At 43.0% G+C, this 18,263-nt stretch overlaps 1 protein-coding gene across 4 annotated transcripts in view; it reads left to right on the top strand.

Moving 5' to 3' along the window:
- The window catches only part of LOC120945491 (myomegalin-like), a 416,745-nt gene that overhangs the window by 39,501 nt on the left and 358,981 nt on the right, over positions 1-18,263 (top strand). For all 4 annotated transcript variants that reach the window (XM_040359668.1, XM_040359666.1, XM_040359667.1 and 1 more), the window contains one exon: positions 4,668-4,781. In XM_040359668.1, coding sequence (XP_040215602.1) covers positions 4,668-4,781 — 114 coding nt within the window. The remainder of the gene's footprint in view (positions 1-4,667; positions 4,782-18,263) is intronic.

Here is an 18,263-nt window from a genome sequence, read left to right as displayed (position 1 = left end):
TCTTCCTGAGTGCCTTCCACTCGTACAGTATTAAAACCCCTTATAGTACATTTTAGGGTGTACCACTCTTTCTCTTTGTTTCTCCTTCTTTCACTTTCATCTCTCTCTATCCTAATTCCTTGTTTTTTTCCCCCCTTCCCTCCCCCTAACTGTCTTTCTTACTCTCTCTTTTTTTCCTTTCTCTCCTTTTTTCTTTGTTCCTCCCCCTCTTATCTCCCTTCCTGGGAGAATAGTGCGGGCTTCAGGAACAGCCCAGGATTTGGTGGCCCCTGGCAAATCATCATTTGACCCCCGAGGGGGTCCCAACCCCCAGGTTGAGAACCACTGGCCTAGAGGAATGGGCAGCTTTACCATCTGAGAAGATAAAGAGCCTCCTCCACAAATACCACAAAAGACTTCAAGCTGTCATTAATGTTAAAGGGGGAAACACACGGTATTAAGAAACTGGGGTATGTAAACTTTTGATCAGAGTAATTTGGGTAGTTTCTGTTATAATTATTATTTAAAAAGAGTAAGCACAGTTGATTGATAATAAATGGCTTCAGCCCAAACACTAACCATAAGTGAAAGAAAAGATTTTGTGTTATCATTCATATTCTCTGAAAAATGGCCAAGAAATCATAAATACTGCCAGGGTATGTATACTTATGAGCATAACTGTATATACAGTATCTCACAAAAGTGAGTACACCCCTCACATTTTTATAACTATTTTATTATATCTTTTCATGTGACAGCCCTGAAGAAATTACACTTTGCTACAATGTAAAATAGTGAGTGTACAGTTTGTATAACTGTGTAAATTTGCTGTTCCCTCAAAATAACTCAACACACAGCCATTAATGTTTAAACGGCTGGCAACAAAAGTGAGTACACCCATGAGTGAAAATGTCCAAATTGGACCCAAAGTGTCTATTTTGTGTGACCACCATTATTTTCCAGCACTGCCTTAACCCTCTTGGACATGGAGTTCACCAGAGCCTCACAGATTGCCACTGGAGTCCTCTTCCACTCCTCGATAATGCCATCACAGAGCTGGTTGATGTTAGAGCCCTTGCACTCCTCCACCTTCTGTTTGAGGATGCCCCACAGATGCTCAATAGGGTTAAGGTCTGGAGACATGCTTGGCCAGTCCATCACCTTTACCCTCAGCTTCTTTTGCAAGACGGTGGTCGTCTAAGAGGTGTGTTTGGGGTTGTTATCATGTTGGAATAATGCCCTGTGGCCCAGTCTCCGAAGGGAAGGGATCATGCATCGCTTCAGTATGTCACAGTACATGTTGACATTCATGGGTCCCTCAATGAACTGTAACTCTCCAGACCATGACACATCCTCAGCTTGACTGTAGGCAAGACACAATTGGTTTTGTACTCCTCACCTGGTTGCCGCTACCCACGCTTGACACCATCTGAACCAAATAGGTCTAGCACTTACAGGCTGACCCCCCACCCCTTTAACATTTGCAGCAATGCTGGCCGCACTTATACGTCTATTTCCCAAAGACAACCGCTGGATATGATGCTTAGCACGTGCATTAAACTTTGGTGGATCATGGCGAGGCCTGTTCTGAGTGGAACCTGTCCTGTTAAACCACTTCATGGTCTTGGTCACTGTGTTGCAGTTCAGTTTCAGGGTCTTGGCAATCTTCTTATTGCCTAGGCCATCTTTATGTAGAACAACAATTATTTTTTCAGATCCTCAGTGAGTTCTTTGCCATGAGGTGCCATGTTGAACTTCCAGTGACCAGTATGAGAGAGTTAGAGTGTTAACACCAAATGTAACACGCCTGCTCCCCATTCACACCTGAGACCTTGTAACACTAACAAGTCACATGACACCTTGGAGAAAAAATGGCTAATTGGGCCCAATTTGGACATTTTCACTTAGAGGTGTACTCACGTTTGTTTCCAGCGGTTTAGACATTAATGGCTGTGTGTTGAGTTATTCTGAGGGGAAATTTACACTGTTAAGCTGTACACTCACTACATTACATTATAGCAAAGTGTAATTTATTCAGTGTTGTCACATGAAGAGATATAATAAAACATTTACAAAAATGTGAGGGGGGGGGGTGTACTAACTTTTGTGAGAATATATATATATATATATATATATATATATATATAAAATATATAACACCAAATGTATGTATGTAACGTTTTACTGTGAATCCACTTCATACAATATATTCAAATGTGCAAAACAAAAAGTGTCCAATGTTGAATCAGTAACAAAATGACAATCAGTAAACAAAATGCAATGTGATGTAAAAAAGTCAGATGAAAAAACAAAATTATACTCCCAGTGAAAAAAAATTGTGACGCAACAAGCTGATTCTTCCACTCCTGCCACCTTTACACTGTGCTCTTACAATATGCTCACCAGAAGCACTGACCTCTATGACTCGGATGGTTCCTTGAATAGATCGACTAGACATACACTGATCAGTCTTTAATATCCTCCAACATTAGAACCCCAACCATTTTCAAATGAAATTCCAGGTTAAAGGACTTCCTCAGAGGGATCGCTTATGCCTCATTTAAACACAAAAAAGACACCAATCTAATCTCTTCTCCAACTGTAATTTTTTGTTAAGAAGAGATGCATACAAACATACTTACAAAAGAAAGGGAAAATTGACGCATGTAGACCCTGCGAGTCTAGCCTATCACTACGTGCTGACATCACAAAGGAGGCTGGTCAAAGACCTGACATGTGTGTTTCAGGGCAGAACTTCTTCAGAGGTATGGCTACCCAATCATGTCATGTTATATTTATAGCTACTTCCTATTTGGTAACCATAGGAATGCCAAAACAAAAGGATCATATGAAGTTTGTGATCTAAAGCTTTAATACATCTGCGTGGTGCATATATCTAACAAGTGCTTGATGTTAATTAATAATCTTTAAATAATCATTCTAACGATTCCGATGACGAAACCACAAAATACACCAGAAAAGTATTCAATTAGAAAAATCATCATAAATACATATACATAAAGGATGCACTTAAACTGCTTGTTTACTTTCTGTGCAAATATAAAAATATGAATTTATAAAATGAAATAAAATTAAAATGAGAGAAATTAGAGATTGCTGCGCGGTGATACCAATTTGTAAATTCTAATTGATACATTGCTTGACCACTTAATACTTCATACTTAATACTAATACTTCAATACTTTAATACTTCATCCAAATGTTATGGATGGAATGAATCATGTGTGAACACTCACAACTTTTAGATCTCTAGAGTTCTATCTTAATGAAGTAAATTATGCAATCAGATTGTAGAATGTATGACTAATTCTTTTGGATATCACGATAGCTAAACTCAGATTTAAAAAATCCTAATCTACACAAGTCCAAATTTAACACTACTATTCTGAATTACTAGTTAACCCCCTGAGCGGTATTCCAGAGTCTGGCTCGGGGTGGAATTTCAGCACCAAAAGCGGTAACCCCGAGCCAGACTCGGGATCGCTCGCAGTATCCACAGTCAGAGGTTACTTACCTTGTCCCTGGATCCTGCGATGCATCCCCGCTGTGTGATCGAGCTGTGTCCTCCTCGCTCGATTCACAGTGCCGTTTGCCACCGAGCTCCATTCCCTGCAACGTTACAACGCACGGGGGCGGAGAGCGACGCCAAATTCAAAAAAGTAAATACACACAATACATACAGTATACTGTAATCTTATAGATTACAGTACTGTATGAAATAAATACACACCCCCTTTGTCCCTAGTGGTCTGCCCAGTGTCCTACATGCACTTTTATATAATAAAAACTGTTCTTTCTGCCTGGAAACTGGAGATTGTCCATAGCAACCAAAAAGTCTCCCTTTACATCAAAAGTGGTTTTAGATCAGCTAGAAAACAGTGATAATAAATTAGGATCACTTGCAGAATTGAACGATAGCGATTTGTGGGGAATTTCATCATCAAACAATAAAAGTAATGACAGCGACAATTCTGCAACTGAGCAAATTCAGTGATTTTATTTAATTACATTATTGAATAATTTTTATTATAATTACATTATTATTTGTTATTATTATTTATAGTTATTTAATATATTATAATTTATGAGTTTGTGTTTCAAACTTTATCATACCCGGGATGTCTACTAGACTCTTGTTTGGACAGATTTAAGTGAGTTATTCGTAAGAATTACAGGCCTACAATATAAAACGCCAAATTGCAATGCAAAATAATTGTACCGCTTTCAGCACCTAAAATCTGAAAGAATCATACCACCAGGGAGGTTAAATGAACAAGGTGAACACAGTGATAATGTGGCCTCTAATAAGACAAGGGGGTTGATTTACAAACACTGGAGAGTACAAACTCTGGTGCAGCTTTGCATAGAAACCAGTCAGCTTCCAATGTTTTGTCAAAGCTTAATTGAGCAAGCTGAAGTTAGACGCTGATTGGCTACCATGCAAAGTTGCACCAGATTTGCACTCTCCAGTTTTAGTAAACAACATAAATTAATACCTTATGAACCCTTGATAGTTGTCTCATTCAGTAAAAGATACCTTGTTCTATATATATATATATATATAAATTGCTTATTGGAACTTGTTTACTTATTTTTTACATATAAATTATGATTCAACTCTGTAATCAGTTGTTTATCGTTTGTATTGTTTCTTGATACGTATTTAGGAATACATGGATATATTAAGCTATAAACAGAGCATGAAAGAAATTCAGGTGGAAATGAAACATACGCTGGAAAAATTACGGCAGAGAATCAAAGACCGAGATACTGCCTTAGAGGTAAATAAATGACATTGGAAAAGTGTGTGTATATAAATATATATATTTTTTTTACAAGAAGCACACTCAGACATATTATCTTCATCATCATTTGAACAATGCTTTAAAGGGTCACTAAAGGATTTTTATTTTTTTTAGCTAAATAGCTTCCTTTACCTTACTGCAGTCCTGGTTTCATGTCCTCATTGTTCGTTTTTGCTTTGATGTTGCTGTAATTCCCTCTCTGTTCTGGACACTTCCTGGTTGTCTGTTTCCTGATCACCACAGTACTGGGAGATTTCTCACTGTGGTGACTAATCAAGGAGGTGTGATTACTGTGTGTCAGCACCAATCCAGTTTCGTTTTACAAAGCATCACTGCCCTAATATTGGCTCTTTGTCTCTGTACATCAGAGAACAGGGAAACGACAGCAAAAACGAAACTAAACTGCAGGTACATTATATGATTGGTTTTTTTATCTATTTTTAATCATTTTTTAAAAGGAATCAGTTAACTATTATGTCTCTATACCCTGTAAACAGTCATTTCAGCAAAACATTTTTTTTCCTTTAGTGACCCTTTAACTCTGTTCAGAATTTAACTTTAAGATGCATATAGCGAATACCTACCAGCTTAGTTCAGTTTTTCATACATACATTGCTGTATTAAACAAAGTCTATTCCTTTCTCTTTGCTCTCTAACCTGGTGGTCCTTGACCACACCCGCTGCTGAGAGTGAGGCTTCCCCCTTGCTGCCTTTCATACAAAGAAAGCCTCTGGTGTTAACAAAAACTCTGCCACTGTGCCATCAAGCGCAGCCACTGTGCCCATCAAACGCAGCCACTGTACCCATAAATTGCCGCCACTGTGCCATCAAACACAGCTACTGTAACCATCAATTGCTACCAGAGTGCCCATCAATTGGCACCAGTGTGCCCCATCAAATGCTGCCAGTGTGCTCCCCCACCGGCACTTGCCTGTCTCGGGTCAGCGCTGTCCTCCACGCTCCCTCCGAGTCCTCAATGTCTTCTCCCGTCCTCTTCTAATCACAGCTCCAATCGGGTGACAGGTAACCAGACTTGGTGCACCTGATTGGCTGAGAGGCAGGTCAGTGTTAGGGAAGCGTTTTATTAGATTCCATAACACAACACTGTGTAAACATTGAACACACAGCAGTGCGTCCGCTGTTTACCAATTTGGAAGCCTATTAGAGCCCATGGCTCTAATCAGGACGCCTATAAGAGCCGTCGGCTCTAATCGGGCACTTCTAAAAACACCCCGCCGCTGTAATTAGATGCCCGGTGCCCTACAAGAGGCCGGACACCTGAATAGGGGTCGGCAGCAGCGACAAAAGATAGATTCATGCATTGCAAGAATCTATCTATTGGATATTGACGAGTCCAGGAGAGGGGGGGGTGGCGCTCCTGCGCCCTCTATGGCTGCACCGCCACTGGTGAGAAAACCTTCACCCCTTCAGTCTTGGCAGAGCAGCAAAAAGGAGCTATTCTGATAAACTGAAAACCATGAGAGACCTGCAGAACATTACAAGCTACAGGAAACCACCCCCAACACTGCAGAGAGAAATAACTAACTAACGTGTTCTACTCTACTTTTGTTCCAGGGTTTCTAACTCCACATTTACACCCCCTGTAGTGTATTTATACAAAATTACACCCACATTTCACTACACCCCCCTCCCTACCCATCCAAATCCAGTTCAGATATCCCCTTTCTTGTGTTATTTGTTTATTGAAAGTTCACAAATTAGGGAACAGGTTCAAAAGCGATACAGGTATATACAATAGTAAGGTACAGTATAACATTATAATATGACTACAAATAAAGTTGTCTCATACTTTAATCAAGAGATTGTCAACTCAGAGAGACATTTCCTATAGTTTTAAGAAAACAAATTTGTCTAAACTTAGACTATGGTAGAATAACGGAGTCTCAAAATGATTATAATTTGGAAAAATCTAAAGTTCTTAATAAACGAAGCGTTACGGGATTATCGCTCTCATTTTCCAAGTAAGAGAAAATTCCAACAGTTAATAACGTCATAAAAACAAGAAATACAATTATGAGTAACACTATGTGAACCTGATAAGAGAGAAAATTATAAGAAAGGTAAAATAGCGAAAGGGTTAGAAAAGAAAGGAAAGAGGAGAGAGGAAAGGGAAGGGATCACCGAGGCAAGGTGTGTTTCCAATCAAATATTCAATATGAGAAGCTGAAAATGCATGAGAAATGTACCTAGGCATCAACAGGGTTGCATCGAAATTAGAAGACAGGTAATGTGTTGTCCAAGGGAGCCATATATTCTTGAATTTAGGAATTTTGTCATGTGTTATAGCCTCTGTTCTGGCATGAACCATGGCTTGATTAATTCTACAATTAGTTTCAGTTAATATCAGGGTATGAGTTTTCCAGGCTTTAGCGATTGTTTCGCGGCTGTAGTGATCTGTAGCAGTAGCTTGAACTGAGTTATTGGTTTTAAATTCAAAAGCGCAATCAAAGGATCAGGAAGGATGGACACTACAAATAGTGTCGGGATCACCAAAATCTCTTGACAATTGGACAGGTCCACCAAATATGGAAATGTGATCCAGGGTCAGTGCAGCCTCGAAAACAAGAGGAGGAGTAATTGGGGCAAATTTTGCAATTCTGGTAGGAACTAAGGGCCAGATTCACAGAAGAGATACGAAGGCGTATCTCCTGATACGCCGTCGTATCTCTGAGATACGATTGTCGTATCTATGTGGCTGATTCATAGAATCAGTTACGCATAGATAGCCCTAAGATCCGACAGGTGTAATTGACTTACACCGTCGGATCTTAGGATGCAATTCTAGGCCGGCCGCTAGGTGGCGATTCCATTGCGGTCGGCGTAGAATATGCAAATGACTAGTTACGGCGATTCACGAACGTACGCTTTACCCGTCGCTCTAACTTTTTTGTCGTTTCCGTCGAGATACGCCACGTAAAAACTAAGGATGCCCTCTAGGTGGACTAGCCAATGTTAAGTATGTCCGTCGTTCCCACGTCGAAATTTGAAAAATCACGTTGTTTGCGTAAGTCGTCCGTGAATGGCGCTGGACGCCATTTACGCTAACGTCGAAACCAATGACGTCCTTGCGACCTCATTTAGCACAATGCACGTTGGGTAATTTTACGGACGGAGCATGCGCAGTACGTTGGCGCGGGAACGCGCCTAATTTAAATGGTGCCCGCCCCAAGTTTACAGGTAAGTGCTTTGTGAATTAGGCACTTACGCTGTAAACTTGCGGCGGTGTAACGTAAATGGGATACGTTACGCCGCCACAGCGTAACGTATTTCTCTGTGAATCTGGCCCTAAGTGCCAACGTGTAAGTACTTTGTAGTTGGTTTCTAAAGCGGCTAGATTTTGAGAGGAAGATTTTGTAGTAATCCAAATCTTATCCCATACTTCTGTGTCCAATGAGAATCCAAGATCAGATTCCCACTTAGCTACATATGTGGTCTGACTAGAATCTAATATAGAAATGAGTTGGGCATATATGTTCGAAATAAGTCCTTTTGCATGGGGGTCATGTTTACATATATTTTCAAAGTATGATAATTTGTCGAGTGCAAGTCTTCCTTGGATGTTAGGCATATAAAAAATTGTAATCTGAAGATATCGGAAAATTTCCGAGTTTAGAAGTTCATGACTGTTACCTAAATCAAAGAATGTTAGAAAGGAATTAGAGGAAGTAAGATCATGTAATTGGGTCAATTTAGAGGCGGTCCATGCTTTAAAGGTTTTAGGAATTTTTCAGGCAGGATAATAAAGAGGATTTTAAGGAACGATAAGCGTGGATTATGAGGAAATTGTAAACCACAGAACAATTTAAATTTGTCCCATATTACGAGGGATTGTTTCATTATCGGATTTGTACGTTTTTTTTCGGCAGGAGGGTTGTAACCACAAGAGATTGGATATTGGTAATGCGCCACAATCTATAGATTCCAGAGCCACCCAAAGTAGAATTTCAGTAGTCGCATGGAATTTAGGTATTTGTGCTAAATGAGTCGCATGATAATAAGTAGATAAGTTAGGAAATCCGAGACCACCTTTAACCACTTAAGGACCGCCTCCTGCAGATATCTGTCGGCAGAATGTCACAGCTGGGCACAAGCACGTACCTGTACATCCTCTTTAAGTGCCCGCCCGCGACCCGGTCTGAAGCTCCGCGGCCGCGGGACCCGCAGACCCGATCGCCGCTGGAGTCCCGCGATTGGTCCCCGGAGCTGAAGAACGGGGAGAGCTGTGTGTAAACACAGCTTCCCCGTTCTTCACTGTGGCGCTGTCATCGATCGTGTGTTCCCTGATATAGGGAAACACGATCAATGACGTCACACGTCCAGCCCCGCCCTCCTACAGTTAGAAACACAGATGAGGTCACACTTAACCCCTTCAGTGCCCCCTAGTGGTTAACTCCCAAACTGCAATTGTCATTTTCACAGTAAACAATGCATTTTTAGTGCATTTTTTGCTGTGAAAATGACAATGGTCCCAAAAATGTGTCAAAATTGTCCGATGTGTCCGCCATAATGTCATAGTCACGAAAAAAAACGCTGATCGCCGCCATTAGTAGTAAAAAATGTTTTTTTTATAAAAATGCAATAAAACTATCCCCTATTTTGTACCGCTATGGGCCAGATCCACGCAGATCGTCGTATTTTTAGGCAGGCGTAGCGTACCGTTTTTACGCTGCCGATACTTTGAGAGGCAAGTGCTGTATTCACAAAGCACGGCCGTTAAAGATGTGGGCGTGTTTTATGTTAATTTTACTTGACCCAACGTAATTGACGTTTTTTCTGAAGGCGCATGCGCCGTCCGTGGGGGTATCCCAGTGCGCATGCTCGAAATTAACCCGCAACAAGCCAATGCTTACGACGTGAAAGTCATTCTACGCAAAGCCCTATTCGCGAACGACTTACGCAAACGACGTAAAATTTTCAAAATTCGATGCGAGAACGACGGCCATACTTAACATTGAGTACGCCTCATATAGCAGGGGTAACTATACGCCGAAAAAAGCCTTACGAAAACGACATAAAAAAATGCGCCGGCCGGACGTACGTTCGTGGATTGCCGTATCTAGCTAATTTGCATACTCAATGCGGAAATCGACAGAAACGCCACCTAGCAGCTAGCGGAAATATGCACCTTAGATCCGACGGCGTACTAAGACGCCAGTCGGATCTAGCCCAGCTTCAGGTGTATCTTGTTTTGTGGATACAAAACAAAGATACGCCGGAGCAAACTAGCAGTTACGCGGCGTATCAATAGATCTGGCCTTATAAATTTTGTGCAAACCAATCAATAAACGCTTATTGCGATTTTTTTTTTACCAAAAATAGGTAGAAGAATACGTATCGGCTTAAACTGAGGAAAAAAACTTTTCTTTTATATATTTTTGGGGGATATTTATTATAGCAAAAAGTAAAAAATATTGCATTTTTTTTTAAATTGTCGCTCTATTTTTGTTTATAGCGCAACAAATAAAAACCGCAGAGGTGATCAAATACCACCAAAAGAAATCTCTATTTGTGGGAAAAAAAGGACGCCAATTTTGTTTGGGAGCCACTTCGCACAACCGCGCAATTGTCAGTTAAAGCAATGCAGTGCCGAATCGCAAAAACTGGCCAGGTCCTTTACTTAAGTGATTAAATTTTGGAAGATATAATGTATGCTTAGGTAGGCAAGGTTTTGAAGAGCCCCAAACAAAGGTTGTTAATTTACGCTGCATTATTCTTAAAAAATATGTTGGGACCGAGATAGGTAAAACCCTAAAAAGATAAAGAATTTTAGGTAGTAAAACCATTTTAATAACATTGATTTTACTGATCCAAGAAATAGGGAGAGAAGACCACTGAGTTAATAGATTGGTAATCTGCCGTAAGATAATTTGTCCTAAATAGTTCAGAGAGATGAGGCATAAGATTAATTCCTAAGTATGGGAGACTGGTAGTAGACCATGAGAAAGGGAGAGATGCTTGCGCCTGTTGTACATCTGAGGGGGATGGGGAAATATTTAGTGCCATGGATTTTGGAAGATTAATGCCTAGACTGGAAATATGAGCAAAATTTTTTATTTTTCGGATAAAATTAGGAGAGGAAATATGTGTAGAGGACATAAAGATTAAAAGGGGTTCAATAAGTAAGGCAAATATAAGTGGGGATAGTGGGCAACCCTGTCTCTTACCTCTGCAAATGTCGAATGTATTTGATTTATGTCCTGAATATTTTACATATGCCTTGGGTTTATCATATAAAGAAGAGATCCAACTAACAAAATGGGGGCAAAATCCCCAGTTTTGTAGGACATCTATTCTATTCTATGATCTCTATTAAAGAGCCAACTATATTGTTTAGGCGAGTTGCTAAAACTTTCGCTAGAAGTTTGATGTCTAAATTAAGTACTGAGATGGGTCTGTAATTAGAGCAAGATGTTTCATCAGAGTGGGGTTTAGGTATCATTGAAATAATTGCAGTTAAAGTTTCAGTTCTAAAGGTATGTCCATTTAATAGAGAATTAAGGGCTTCAGTCAATACTGGAGCTATGTTAGAAGCACATTTTTTGTAATATAAGGCTGAAAAGCCATCCGGGCCTGGGCGTTTATTCAACTTAATTAGGTAGATTCACAAAGAGTTATGCCGGCTTATCTCCAGATAGTCGGCCTAGGTGTAGATATGCTCCGGCGCGCTTTTGCACCTTCCCCACAGAACAAGATAAGCCTGAAAATAGGCTTTTTCCCACCGACGTAACTTTGCTAAGCCGGGTGCATATTTAGGCACGATGCATCTTCCGCTTGAATTGATTTCCTATTTAAATATGCAAATTAGGGAGATAGGCCGATTCACGAATGAAAGTGCACCAGATTTAGGCTAAGCCCGGTGCAATCAAGTGTTACATCAGGCCTAAAGTTATTCCACCAAAAAGGTGGAATAACTTTGCACCAGGACACAGGTCAGCTGGAGAGCAGCTACAGCAGCAGCGTTATGGACGAGCTGAGCAAGCCGAGCACCCACACTTGCAGGACAACACATCTGTGTGCCAACATGCCAGGGGCAGGCGTGCTCCTAGCACTACTGATGGGTCCACAGACTCGTAGGAGGGCACGGGAGAGGATATACCGCACACGCATGAACATCTTTGCCATGGGGGAAGCAGAGGTGTATCGCATCTACAGATTCAGCCGTGAAGCCATCCTGGATTTAACCAGAACCCTGCAGGATGACATCACCAGCCCAACACACCGCTCACATGCAGTGCAGCCACTGGTCAAGGTATTAGCAACACTGCATTTCCTGGCCAGTGGCTCTTTTCATCGCACAAGTGGAAATTTGTCTGGGATGTCACAAACCAGCATGAGCAGATGTGTGCACCAGGTTGTCCCCGCAATCCTCAGACGCATTTCCCACCACATCATCAGACCCACCCAGCAGCATCTGCAGCAGAAGGCAATGGAGGATTTCTATAGAATTGACAGATTCCCACGCACTGTGGGGGCCATTGATTGCACATATGTGGCACTACGGCCCCCCCCGTGACACAGAACACATATACCGCAATAGGAAGCATTGGCATTCCATCAACGTACAGGTGATAGCCGATGCCCAATGCCTCATATGGCATCAGCTATCACCTGTACGTTGATGGAATGCCTGTTCATGTTGTGCATGTTGTATGTTGCATGTGCATGTTGTATTTTGCACAACTACGCCAAGAGAAAGGGCCTGGAGATTGACATACGTGATGACCTGACCCCCCAACCAGACAATCCCCCCCTAACCGAGGGTACCCCGTCTGCTGTGGGAGCCGCAATCAGAAGACGCCTCACAGAAGACATATTTACACATTAAAAACACACATTAAACATGGCACAAGTAGAATGCACGCATGCACACCACTGTGGTCCCTAGCACAGACACATCTCATCCTCATCTAATTGGATTAGACCCAAGGACACCGGACGGGACTTGGGAGCAGCAACGCCACACCAAGGCTCCAATTATGTCACTGTACATTCATACCCCTTTCACACGGCAGAGGGTGACACCCCTTTGCCAGCAGGAGTGACACCCCCCCATTCACACACCAGTCACACTGAAGCAGCACTCCTCACCGTGTGCTGGCATAAATCAAATCCAGCTCATGACCTGAGCAAAAAAAAAATAATCCAGCTCATGACCTGAGCAAAAAAAAAAAGGCTTTTATTTTGCCTTTCTTTGGCTTCGCCTGGTGGCAGCAGATTGGCTCCTCAGGTGCCTGGGCGGAGCCTGGGGTGGTGGGGGGGGGTGGTTGATCAGCAGGAGGCTCATCAGCAGGTGGACCACTCCTGCTAGGTGACGGCTGCCTGGGCGGAGCCTGGGGTGGGGGGGTTTTAGATCGGGAGGTGGCCCACTCCTGCCAGGTGACGGCTGCCTGGCCTCCAAGGCAGCGGCAATCCTGGTGAGGACCAGGTTAGTTTGGGCCTGCATCCTGAGCTGGTGGGTGAGGTTGGCCCTCTCACTCCGCTGCCTCCGTCTCCCCTCCTCCTGCACCGCGGTGGTGTTGGCCTTAACAGCCTCACAAAGGCAATCCACCTTGGTGGCCAGGTCGACCATACAGGTGGCCACTGCAGAGCTGTTGCAGCTCAAATCCTGCACAGCCTCCCTCAGATGGCCAGCATCCTGTGCGATTTTCTTCATATTCCCAGCCAGATCCCCCATATGCTGGGTCTGGAGGGTTTGGTCCTGGGCAATCTGCTCCTGCACGTCGCCCACTACACCCCCTGGTCTTCTTGGTCGCCTTCCTGTGGCCAGAAGAGGCAACAGAGCGGGTGTAGGGGGAGCCCCTGGTGGTGGTGGCCCTGCTGGTGGGTGAGGGAGAGGGGCTTCTTATAATGGGGGTGGAGGTGGTGGAGGGCCCAACCATCACAATGCACTCATCTATAATGTGCCCGATCTGGCCAAGGTCCACCGAGTCGTCCATGACCACCTCAATAGACCTGGTGTGGACTGTCCCCTCCTCCACAACATCTTGGGGGGCTTCATGTGGCTCCTCAGAAGAGGTGGTGGGACAGCCAACAAGCCCAGATGGGCCCACCCCTTCCTGCACATCTGTGGATGACATAAAGCAGTCACATGTTGGGGGACCCACACACTTGTCACATGTTCCCTTCCCCCACCCACACATGTTACACACCAGATAGGAAATATAAAACACACTTACCTGTCCTTAAGACATCTTCCGGGAATCAAACCCCTCAATCCCCTCAGACCTGGACCATTATGCAGGTTAAGGACCTTGTCCCTTTTTGCGATTTGGCACTGCGTCGCTTTAACCATTTAAGACCCGGACCAAAATGCAGCTAAAGGACCTTGCCCCTTTTTGCGATTCGGCACTGCGTCGCTTTAACTGACAAATGCGTGGTCTTGCGACGTGGCTCCCAAACAAAATTGGCGTCCTTTTTTCCCCACAAATAGAGCTTTCTTTTGGTGGTATTTGCGCTATAAACAAAAATAGAGCGAAAATTTAAAAAAAAAAAAAATATTTTTTACTTTTTGCTATAATAAATATCCCCAAAATAGATATACTTTTTTCCCCCCCTCAGTTTAGGCCGATACATATTCTTCTACATATTTTTGGTTAAAAAAATCACAATAAGCGTTTATCGATTGGTTTGCGCAAAATGTATAGCGTTTACAAAATATGGCATAGTTTTATGGCATTTTTATTAATATATATTTTTTACTACTAATGGCGGCGATCAGCGATTTTTTTTCGTGACTGCGACATTATGGCGGACACATCGGACACTTTTGACACATTTTTAGGACCATTGTCATTTTCACAGCGAAAAGTGCTATAAAAATGCACTGAATACTGTGAAAATTACAATGGCAGTGAAGGGGTTAACCACTAGGGGGCGCTAAGGGGTTAAGTGTGCCCTAAGGGAGTGATTCTTACTGTAGGGGGGCGTGGCTGGATGTGTGATGTCACTGATCGTCGTTCCCTATAACAGGGAACAGACGATCAGTGACACTGCCACAGAGAGGAACAAGGAAGGTGTGTTTACAATCGCCTCTCCCCGTTCTTCAGCTCCTATGACTGATCGCGGTACACCGGTGGCGATCGGGTCTAATGGGCGCGGTCACGGAGCTTTGGACCTGGTTGCGATCCAAGGCTGGGCTCTTAAAGGCGACGTACCTGTACGTGCCTGTGCCCAGCCGTGCCATTCTGCCGACCTATATCGGCGTTAGGCTGTCCTTAAGTGGTTATTGGTAAAACGTACAGAAAACGGGAATCCCCATTGATAAGCTGTTTGATTTTGCTGAAGGATTTGAAGAAGAGGTTTTAAGGCTCACCTTTTAGCGACTGTAATTGGGGAAAGATCAGCAAATAGCTGGTAAGTGTGACCTTGAAAAGTGATGGAGTCTTTTCCTCTTGCTGCAGCCAAAATTTGCTCTTTGGTGCGAAAGAAATGCAACTTTGCGATTATATCGCGAGGTGGACCTTCAGTTTTGCGTGGCATTAAAGCCCTATGAATTCTATCAAGTTCCAATCGATCAATTGGGATTGACGGCATTCGTTCTTGGAATAAAGCAGTGATGGTCGATTAAAGATCAACAATTGCCTCAGGAATTCCATGGATGCACAGATTGGAGCTACGTGCTCTATTCTCAAAATCTTCCAAATGCATTTGTAAAGTGAGGTTTTCCTCTTTAAGATTTTCCAATTTGCAAACATGGGACTGTACATTTGTTTCCACATCTTCTACTCTATTTTCTAGGTCTGATGTACGCTGGCCTAATTCTCCGATTTCTTTAGTCAGGCTTTCTGTGATGTGTTTTGATGTGTGCTTCAGTGCTTTTTGTAGCATTTTTTCAAATTGTTTTATAATATTTGGATGTAAAGTGTCTATTACTGCAGTTTGTGAAGAAGGAGTATATTCAATATCAGAATCAGTGTCATCCTGTGGCTGCGGTTTCTGCCTCTGCTTAGCAGCACAAGAAGAGCTTGTGTGAGGTGAGGGGGGAGGTGCCATTTTAGACATGGCCCTGGGCAGAGCGTCTCTGGGGTTCTTCTTTATTGTATTTTTTGGACGGGCCCCACCGAACATCATAATATGTCCCCTGTACCTCAGTGAAGGTTTGTAACTCTTTATATACTTCACCCGAAGCCGTGCTGGTGTTTTATCTGCCCGTGAAGTCTCGAGAGATACAGAGCTTTAGTGGGACATGTCTGCCTCAGCCGGCTCCGCGCATGCTCTCCAGACATTACCTTTCTAACACTCCCCTGGAGCCCCCCTCTTACGCACCACATTCTACCCTCCACCGAGTCTCTAAGAAGAGGATGTTTATCAGGCCTCCATATATCACATCAAGTAGGTTTGTAAAAAAAATAATAATAATAGCTTCCAATCTTCCACCACACCCGGTGTCAGTGAATCCTCTCCCATCAGATGCAAAACTCACCAACTCAAATTGCCTAATACTCTCATGTTCGGCATGTAAACGTGTACAAAAAAACCTCACTGGTAGACGTCACACGTTCACTTCAGATGGTTGCCACACAGCCACGCCCCGACATGTTTCGTCATAAAAGACTTAGTCATGGGATTGAGCTCTTTATATACTTCTTCCGAAGCCGTGCGGGTGTTTTATCTGCCCGTGAAGTCCCGGGAGATATAGAGCCCCCCTCTTACGCACCACATTCTACCCTCCGCTGAGTCTCTAAGAAGAGGATGTTTACCAGGCCTCCAGAGACAAAATAAAAGGAAGGCATTAAAACATCTTCCTGTTTGAAGATCTGTGCTAATCAGCTGGCAGACACCCTCACACAGATCTTCAATATATTACTGGAGAAGCATGAAGTTCCCTCCTGCTTCAAACGCTCCTCAATTATACCCGTTCCTTAGACGCCCACCACTACATGCTGGTTGTCAGTAATCATTTGAGAGACTAGTGTTGACCCACCTGAATGACATCACAGGTCCCTTGCTGGACCCTCTGCAGTTTTCCTATAGTACAGTGAGTGGAGGATGCTGTCAGCATAGGGCTGCACTACATCCTGCAACATTTAATTCCCCAGCTCTGGTTTGTGGATTTCTACTCAGCATTCAACACTATTACTCCAGAAATCCTCTACTTCAAATTCACCTAGCTCACTGTGCTCACCTCTACCTATCAGTGGACTAGAAACTTCCTGACAGACAGGAAGGCTGGGGAAAATCATATCCAACACTTGGTCAATGCGTACTGATGCTACTTAAGGATGTGTGCTCTCTGCACTATTATTTTCCCTCTATACCAGCAACTGTACCTCAAGAAATTTGTCTGTTAAGTTATTAAAATATGTATATGACACAACTGTCATCTGCCTCATCTAAGATGGCAATGAGTTAGTATACAGACAATAAATAAAACTGTTGGCCCTGTGGGGCAGTTGTAACAACCTGGAGCTTAACACACTCAAAACCATGGAGGTGATAGAAAAGTGCCAGGGAAGCCTGTGTGATGCAATTGCCTATATATGCTCCAGTTTAATTCTCCCTGCTAATTTAATGCTGTGGGTTACAGGTAACAGGTGTTTTCCTGTGTGATTCATCTCTCTCTGTAAAGACTGTTCATATGTTAAATAAGGCTAGCTTTTGAAAGGCCTTTAATTGTGTGACAACGCTGTCTACAACCTAGTGATGCTCAGAGGTGTTACTAGGTGTCAAACTGGATGCAGACGAAACGTCTGCCTAAGAAACTCAAGGGTGTGAAGGTGGTTTGTTGTTATGCTGTTTAAGGAATGTGCAGTGATTAGACATGATGATTATCAGTCGGTGCCGACCTGTCTAGAATGTTTTAGTAATTAGCCTTAGTGTGTGATTAGGGGGGGGTGGAGATTTCATTGTTGCTTCAATGTCTTGGACTGTATAAAAAGCTGAGAAGAAACCATTAAAGTCTGTCTTGTTCTAGCAGTAAGCCTAGACTCATGTGTGGCTTAATGGGCGATCTCAGGAATATTCCTCCTAGTGGAATATTGGGTGATGTTCTTATGGAAGAAGGGAATCTTTGACGGGGATATCATACCAATACCGTCACAATTGGTTGGCAGCAGCGGGAGTTTCCCTTCTACTCTCCTTTACACCCGGATTCCAAGCAGACACTGGAAGAACTACTGGAAGTTCGTGGAAGGATTGCTAGCAACAAAACCAAGCGGGTCATCATAGCAGAATCAATGGAGCTAGACCAGGAGGACGGGATTGCAGCAACGCCAGCAGTACAAGAGATGGAGACACCAGTGATTCAGGAGGAGGAATCGCCAGCCAACAAGCTAATGAGAGAGAAGCTAGCATGGTTCGGTCCGAACCCAACGGCGGATGTGGTGCTGAGAGTGATGGAGCTACAGGAGGCTAAAGAAATAAGGGACGCAGAACTACAGTTAAAACTGGCAGCAGTCCGACAAGCAGCCGCACATTCTCCAAACAGTGAGTACAGCA

This window comes from Rana temporaria, chromosome 7 (assembly GCF_905171775.1).
Source record: "Rana temporaria chromosome 7, aRanTem1.1, whole genome shotgun sequence".
NCBI classification, from domain to species: domain Eukaryota; kingdom Metazoa; phylum Chordata; class Amphibia; order Anura; family Ranidae; genus Rana; species Rana temporaria.
The sequence above is the reverse complement of the archived record's forward strand: the minus strand, read 5'-3'. Positions and strand labels throughout refer to the sequence as shown.